The sequence below is a fragment of the Nycticebus coucang genome, chromosome 15 (assembly GCF_027406575.1).
Source record: "Nycticebus coucang isolate mNycCou1 chromosome 15, mNycCou1.pri, whole genome shotgun sequence".
NCBI lineage: Eukaryota > Metazoa > Chordata > Mammalia > Primates > Lorisidae > Nycticebus > Nycticebus coucang.
The window spans coordinates 67,206,941-67,215,143 of record NC_069794.1 but is presented as its reverse complement, the minus strand read 5'-3'; the positions used below and the strand labels follow the sequence as shown (position 1 = coordinate 67,215,143).

The following is an 8,203-nucleotide window of genomic DNA, read 5'->3' as shown; positions in this document are numbered from 1 at the left end:
ATTATAGTGTAATGCTCCATTATATGGATGTACTAATGCTTGCTTATCTATTCTATTATTTATCCAACCTATGGAAAGAATACTGGTGGTTCCAGTTAGACTTTTTTTTTTTTTTTTTTTTTGGTAGAGACAGAGTTTCACTTTATGGCCCTCGGTAGAGTGCCGTGGCATCATACAGCTCACAGCAACCTCCAACTCCTGGGCTTAAGCGATTCTCTTGCCTCAGCCTCCGGAGTAGCTGGGACTACAGGTGCCCGCCACAACGCCCGGCTATTTTTTGGTTGCAGTTCAGCCAGGGCCGGGTTTGAACCCGCCACCCTCGGTATATGGGGCCGGCGCCTTACTGACTGAGCCACAGGCGCCGCCCCAGTTAGACTTTTTTTTAACACATTGCAAACTTTTTCTTTCTTTTTGTTTTGTTTATTTTGATTTAATTAATTAATTTAATTGTTTGTTTGGTTTTTGGTTGCAATTGTCATTGTTATTTACCTGGCCTGGGCCAGGTTTGAACCCACCACTCTCAGTTTATGTGCTGGCTCCATAACCAGTGTGCTATAGGCACCGAGCCGAGAGATGGTAAGTTTTGTTTGTTTTTTTCAGAGACAGAGTCTTACTTTGTCGCCCTCGGTAGAGGGCTGTGACGTCATAGCTCATAGCAACCTCCAGCTCTTGGGCTTAGGCAATTCTCTTGCCTCAGCCTCCTGAGTAGCTGCGACTACAGGCGCCTGCCACAATGCCTGGCTATTTTTTTGTTGCAGTTTGGCTGGGTTGGGTTCAAACCTGCCACCCTCGGTATATGGGGCTGGCACCCTACTAACTAAGCCACAGGCACCACTCTTTTTTTTTGAGACAGAATCTTATTATGTCACTTTTGGTAGGATATCATGGCATCACAGCTTACAGCAACCTCAAACTCCTGGGCTTAAGCGATTCTCTTGCCTCAGCCTCCTAAGTAGGTGGAACTACAGGTGCCCACCACAACACCCGGCTATTTTTTTTTTTTTTTGTAGTTATTGTTGTTTGGCAGGCCCAAGCCGGGTTAGAACCCACCAGCCCTGGTGTGGCTGGCGCCCTAGCTGCTGAGCTACAGGAGCTAGGCCCAGACTGTGAACCTTTTGATGTACAACAGCCCTAATCAGATCTAAATGAGATAACCTGGTTTATTAAAAACATTTAAAATTGCATATTCTGAGGCTTTGTAATTGACTTAAAAATTGGATTTGCTGCTCTATAATCGAGTAACTTTCTGGGAAGCTGTCCCCCTGTAGCTTTTTGAGAAGTGATTTATGGCTTCAGAAGCCACAAATGGTAGGAAAGCTTGATCCAGAATTGAATATTGTTTTTACTTGGGATTAAGGGCTCTGAGGCCCATGCCTCCAGGTAGAATCTCAAAGTTTTTTGTTTTTTGGAGAAAAGAGTTAATTAGTACAGTGAGCCTGTTTTCTTTTTCTTTTTCTTTCTTTCTTTTTTTTTTTTTTTTGTTTTTTTGCCTTGCCCCTTCCATCATGTGAAGTGTTTCTGTTTTCTTTTTCTTGTGCCTGGATGCTGGGAAGGAATGTCAGAGTCTGACTTTCCATCTTACCCTTGACCTTGAACACTCTTCTTAATGAATCAAGTAAAGCAAGATTCTAAATTGAGAGGGGGAAGGGTAAGGAGATTTTGAGTGTTTGGAGAGATGTAATGATGTGGAATTGTGTGGAGGAGAGTGGAGAGGGTCACAACAGGGAAGTGTAGTCTTGTTACCCAGTAGGATTAAGGATCCGCTGGAAATTTTGGGTTTGGAGTAATGAATCTCCAGTACAGCCAGTTAACTATCTTGTGTGTTTTTCTCTGATCATACTCAGCTGCCTTGATATAAGTATACAGTGGGCAGAGCTGCATTTAGCTCAGTGTGTGGTCTTGCCAAAGGAATAAGACAAATAATTATGGAGGCAAGAAAATCAAAGGTACATGCAAGACAATGATTAGGTATCTCCAGATGCCCACTGCCCTGGAACCCTCTTATAGTCTTGCTAGGTTCATTGTCCCTGCTGAAGAGGAAGCCAGGGACTGAGACAGCAGAGAAAGAGTTCAGTATCATAGGCACCAGGTGCGGAGACAGGAAGTTCTCAAATTCATTTAGGAGGAAGGTTTTTGTTTGTTTGTTTTGGAGACAGAGTCTCACTTTGTCACCCCTGATAGAGTGTCATGGCATCATAGCTCACAGCAATCTTAAATACTTGGGCTCAAGCAATCCTCTTGCCTCAGCCTCCCGAGTAGGGAGAAAGGACTCTTAAAAATAGTTTGGTTTTTAAAGATAGTTTGGCTGGGTTTGGGGCAGAACCCTGGGTGTAGAAATTGTCTTTGCTGAGTCAGTTCTTGGGTGGGAGTTGCAAGAGCAGTTGAGTCAGTTCTTTGGTATGGGCTACTGATCTAGGTGGGTCAGTTGTTCCACTGGGATGCCTGGCCTGGAGGGTACCTCAAAAACTACTAGCCTTAGGTTTTACAGAGGTGACACTATTTATGGGAGCAATGAAGAAGGCTAAGAATCTTTATGACCATGAGCTATGTGACTCCTGAGTAGTAAGCAATTATAGGAAAGCTAGGGAACAATGGCTGGTTATATACACAGTTTATATATTTTTTCTCTACCACAATTCCCACCTGGTGGCCCTTTGTTTAACATTGAAAATGCTGGTTTCAGTCCCTTTCTATTAGTCTGCTAGAGCTGCCATAACAAAATACCACAGACTGGTGATTTAAGCAACAGGAATTAATTTTCTCACAATTCTGCAGTCCAAAAGCCCAAGATCAAGGTGCAGCAGGGTTGGTTTCTCCTAAGGCCTCTCTCCTTGGATAACCTATGTTCACCTTCTCACTGTGCCTCATATGGTCTTTTCTCTGTGCACACGTACGTCTGGTGTCCCTTTTCTTCTTCTTACCTGGCATGAGGACACCAGGCACATTGGGTTAAGATCCATCCTAATGGCCTCATTTTAATTTCATCACTTCTTTGAGGACCTCACCTTTAAACTTTCAAACTTTTTCAATACACACGAAAAATACATTTTACTTTTGACTCAGAACACGTGTACCTAAATATACTAGTATAACTGAAAAGAAAAGTTTCTGCAGATCAGTACTATATACTCTGACGTTTTATACATTTTCTCTTCTATACTGTTTTATTTATTTATTTATTTTGAGACTGAGTCTCACTTTGTCACCCTAAGTAGAGTGCTGTGGCTTCATAGCTCACAGCAACCTCAGACTCTTGGGCTTAAGCAATTCTCTTGCCTCAGCCTCCTAAGTAGCTGGGACTATAGGCACCCGCCACAATGCCTGGCTATTTTTAGAGGCAGGGTCTCACCTGGCTCAGGCTGGTCTCGAAACTGTGAGCTCAGGTAATACACCTGCCTTGGCCTCTCAGTGCTGGGAGTATAGGCATGAGCCACCATGCTTGGCCTATACTGTTTTATTTTTTGAAAGTTCTACAGTGACATCTGTCACACATCTCAAGTAAAGAATAATTACATTATTCTTTATAAATATGCCATGTATAAGTAATAGTGTAGTAATGTAAGTACTGACTATTGATTTAACAAAATAATTAAATTCTAAGTATTGGGACAGTAGAGGAAGAGAAATGGGACATGTAAGAGAGATAAAGTCTTCATTCATCATAATAGGAAAGAAATAAATTTCTAAAACAGTTGAATAGAGATGTAGATTATTTTAAAATATGGAAGTAAAGTACAGAAGAAATAGTTAAGAATATTGAGAGTGCCCACCTTTAGGGTGATGGATGTGATAGGATGTGTGGCCAGGAAATGATAACTAAAAAATTATCTTGTTTTTATTAGAAACTTTTTTCTGAGACAGAGTCTCACTTTGTCACCCTTGGTAGAGGGTGACACCCTTGCTGTGATGTCATAGCTCACAGCAACCTCCAACTCTTGGGCTCAAGTGATCCTCTTGCCTTAGCCTCCCAAGTAGCTGAGACTACAGGTGCCCACCACAACGCCCAGCTATTTTTAGAGACGAAGTCTATCTCTGGCTCAGGCAGGTCTCAAACCCATGAGCTCAAGCTAGGATTACAGGTGTGAGCCACCTCTCCTGACCTCACAACAGACGTTTCAATTGGTTCAGGCCACACAGTTCTGATAGAAAAATTAAAGTTGAACTAATTTTCCATTCAATAGGTGCCTAGACCATTGTGCCTTGATCAACTGCAGAAAACACAGAGCTTTTGACAGAAATTTTAAATAAGTGGAATCAAGAAATCCTGAAGCATTTCTTTGAAGAATTATAAAAGGAGATGAAGCATGGCTTTACCAGTATGATCCTGAAAACAAAGCACAATCAAAGCAATGGCTGCCCTTGCTGGAAGTGGTCTAGAGTCAGTCAAAGTGGTCAATAGCAAAGGTCAAGACAAGAGTTTTTTGGATGCTAAAGGCATTTTGTGTGTCAGTTTTCTGGAGGGCAAAAAACCAATAAGATATAATTATTATCAGAGTGTTTTGAGACTGTTTGCCAAAGCTTTAGCAGAAAAATACCCAGGAAGTCCTTGCCAGAAAGTCCTTCTCTGTAGTGACACTGCTACTGCTCATTCTTCTCATCGAGCAAGACCTCATGTCTCTCTCCTCGTCTCTCTATCTCATCAAGCAAGGGCAATTTTGTGAAAGTTTCAATGAACAACCATTAGACATCCATCCTACAGTCTTGATTTTGCTCCTTCTGACATTTTTTTATTTTTCAATCTTAAAAAAAAAATCTTTAAAAGGCACCCATTTTTCTTCACTTAATATTGTAAGAAAGACTGGTATGACATGTTTAAATTCTGAGGACATTTTGTTCTTTAGGGATGGACTAAATGGCTGGGATCATTGCTTACAAAAGTGTCTTGACCTTGAGGGAGCTTATGTTGAGAAATAAAGTTTAATTTTTTTAACTTTTATCTTTGATTCCACTTTTCCACAAACTTATTGAAGTCCTTTTTTATTTTAGGTCAGAGGTACCCAGTTGTTTTTGAGTATATGAAGATGCCTCTTTGTTTTGAAACAGTCAGGATAACCAATGTAAAGAGCACAGACTCTGGATCCAAACTCTGGGTTCAGATCCCAGCTTTGCCACTTGCTGCGTGACCTCATGTCTCTCTCCTTGTCTCTCTATCTCTTTTAGACAGAGTCTCATTCTATTGCCTGAGCTGGAGTACAGTGATGTCAGCATAGCTCATTGCAACCTGAAACTCCTGTGCTCAAGTGACATTCCCGCCTGAGCCTCCTGAGTAGCTGGGACTACAGATGCAGGCCACCATACCCAGCTAAGTTTTGTATTGTTTTGTAGAGATGGGATTGTGCTCTTGCTGAGGCTGGTCTCCAACTCTTGACTTCAAGCAATCCTCTTATTTTGACTTCCCAGGGAGCTAAGATTACAAGCATAAGCCACTACACCTGACCCCTAGCATGTCTCTTACTCTTTTTGCTTTTCGAGTTTTATTATCTGTAACACAGAGATAGTAATAGTACTTAATTCATAGGAGTATTATGGAAATTAAATGAGTATATATATATATGCATATATACACAGAGTTTCACTATGTTGCCCTGGGTAGAGTGCTGTGGCATCAAAGCTCACAGCAACCTCAAAGTCTTGTGCTTAAGTGGTTCTCTTGCATCAGCCTCCCAAGTAGCTGGGACTACAGGTGCCCCCCACTATGCCCAGCTATTTTTTGTTGTTGTTGTTGTTGCAGTTGTTTAGCTGGCCCAGGCTGGGTTCAAATTGCCACCATTGGTGTTATGGCTGTTGTCATAACAACTGTGCTACTGGTGCTGAGGCTTGAGTTAATATTTTTAAAGTACCTAGAACAGTGACTGGCATATTAAAAAGTAAAATATCATGCTTTTTTGCCTAGGCTGCTGACATACCATCCAGACTGAGGAAGACCCGGAAGCTTTGGGGCCATGTGAGCCATGGCCACGGCCATATCAGCAAGCACAGGAAGCACCCAGGAGGCCAAGGGAATGCTGGTGGCATGCATCTTCACAGGATCAACCTCGATAAATATCACCCAGGTTACTTCGAGAAAGTTGGTATGAAGCATTACCACTTAAAGAGGAACCAGAGCTTTTGCCCAACTGTCAACCTTGATAAATTGTGGACATTGGTCCATGAGCAGACACAGGTAAATGCTGCCAAAAACAAGACTGGAGTTGCTCCCATCACTGATGTAATAAGATCAGGCTACTACAAAGTTCTGGGGAAGGGAAAACCAAAGCGGCCATTCATTGTGAAGGCCAAATTCTCTAGCAGAAGAGCTGAAGAGAAGATTAAGGGTATTGGAGGGGGTTGTGTCCTGGTGGCTTGAAGCCACGTGTAGGGGAAGTTCATTAAATGCTATTTCCTGGTGGAAAAAAAAAGGTAAAATATCATAAAAATGTTAGTGTCCTTTTAGAATGTATAAATTGAGAAAATATATAGTTAATACCCCAAATTACCATGAGTTTAGTGGTACTTTAAAAAATAATTCATTGTTTATCATATCTAGATCTGTACAATTCTAAGAGTATGAGGTCTGACAATTACATTTGGGAACTTGCCACTATGCACTTACATTAGCAGCACTGTACAAACAACTCAGTAAGGTTTCATAACCTTGGTATATCAGTGCCTCACAGCTGTGTTTGTGTTTGCACATGGTGGTGTCTTGCTTAGTGGCATTCATTATTTCTATGTTTTTGTGTGTGGTTTTGAGAATGTGGAAGCTTGTATTAGAGCAATGAACAAACATTAAATTTCTTGTTAAACTTGGCAAAAGTGAAAGTGAAATCAAGGACATTAGTGCAAGTTTGGGGATAATGCTGTGAATAAAATGGTAGTATAGAAGTGGATTAAACATTTTTTTGAGGGGAGAGAAAGCATCACTGATGAAAGTGGCCAAGGCAGCCAGTAATGAGCAGAACTGATGAAAAAATTGCAAAAATTCATCAAATTCTGTGTCAAAATCATTGACTGGTGCTGGGCAGGGTGGCTCACACCTATAATCCTAGCACACTGGGAGGCTGAGTCAAATAGATTACTTGAGCACAGGAGTTTGAGACCAGCCTGAGCAAGAGTGAGACCTCCATCTCTAAAAACAGTTAGGTGTTGTGGAGGGCATCTATAGTAACAGCTACCTGGGAGGCTGAGACAAGAAGATTGCTTAAGCCCAAGAGTTTGAAGTTGCTGTGAGGTATGACCCCAAGGCACTCTACTGAGGGAGACAGAGGGGAACAAAAAAACATTGACTGGCTATGAGAAGCATAAAAGCCCAGTAAACATCAGTAGAGAAACAGAAAAATCTTAACAGAAAATCTTGGTATGAGAAAGGTGTGTGCAAAAATGGTCCCAAAGGAGCTCACCAGTGAACACTGTCATGAGGGAGTTTTCAGCCAGTAAACAAATAACTGTATTGGAGCACCTTCCCTACTCACCTGATCTAGCCCCAGTGACATTTTTCTTTACCCAAAGATAAAGGAAATACTGAAAGGAAGACATTTTGATGACATTTGGGATATCAAAGGTAAAGCTCTGATGGCTATTCCAGAAAGAGTTCCAAAATTGCTTTTAAGGGTGGACTAGGCACTGGCATCTGTGCGTAGCTTCCCAAGGGGACTACTTCAATGAGATATGCAGCACTTTTACTAGAATGAGTTTGAGAACTTAATTGCCAGACCTTGTATATCTGTAGAAGATCCTGTTAGTTATTAGTCTATAGAAACTTGTTAATATGGATATGAATTTGCAATAACTCTAAAGAGGTCTGGAGTTCACATACACATATATGTTTCATACACTGATCCCCAATGTCTGTGATGTAAAACTATAATTGATCATACTTAACTCATTAGGATCCTCCCAGAATTTTTATGTGGCAGTTGCACTAAGGTGATCTTCTACTCCCCCTTATCAGAATTGTGGACCACTCCATGAGAATTGAGCAAACAAAACCAATATATACTGCAGGAATGTTACTAAAAGAAAGTTTGGCACTTGTTCCTGAAGTCTTATCAGAAAAATAGGGACAAGCAGTTTGAGAAGAAGGAAAGAGAGATTTATTACTTTGCCAGCAAAGGCAGAAAATAGCAGACAATGGTCTCAAAATCCAAATTCCTGCTTCTGAGTAGAATTTTTTAAAGTTCTTATCCAATAGTCCCATCTTGGGCCAAGTTAATGTCATGGTCTC

At 41.2% G+C, this 8,203-nt stretch overlaps 1 protein-coding gene across 1 annotated transcript; it reads left to right on the top strand.

The window, feature by feature from the left end:
• Positions 1-4,349: 4,349 nt before the first annotated feature.
• On the top strand, positions 4,350-6,346 carry LOC128566463 (60S ribosomal protein L27a-like). Its single transcript, XM_053563323.1, has 2 exons — positions 4,350-4,445; positions 5,894-6,346. Exons 1-2 carry the CDS (start codon positions 4,350-4,352, stop codon positions 6,344-6,346), a joined length of 549 nt encoding a protein of 182 aa, XP_053419298.1.
• The last annotated feature ends 1,857 nt before the right edge of the window (positions 6,347-8,203 follow it).

Excerpts from the sequence above, each read along its gene's own strand:
- LOC128566463 (XM_053563323.1), top strand. The coding sequence starts at position 4,350 with ATGGCTGCCCTTGCTGGAAGTGGTCTAGAGTCAGTCAAAGTGGTCAAT. Across the intron at positions 4,446-5,893 it reads ATGCTAAAGGCATTTTGTGT|GCTGCTGACATACCATCCAG; the intron begins GTCAGTTTTCTG and ends TTTTTTGCCTAG.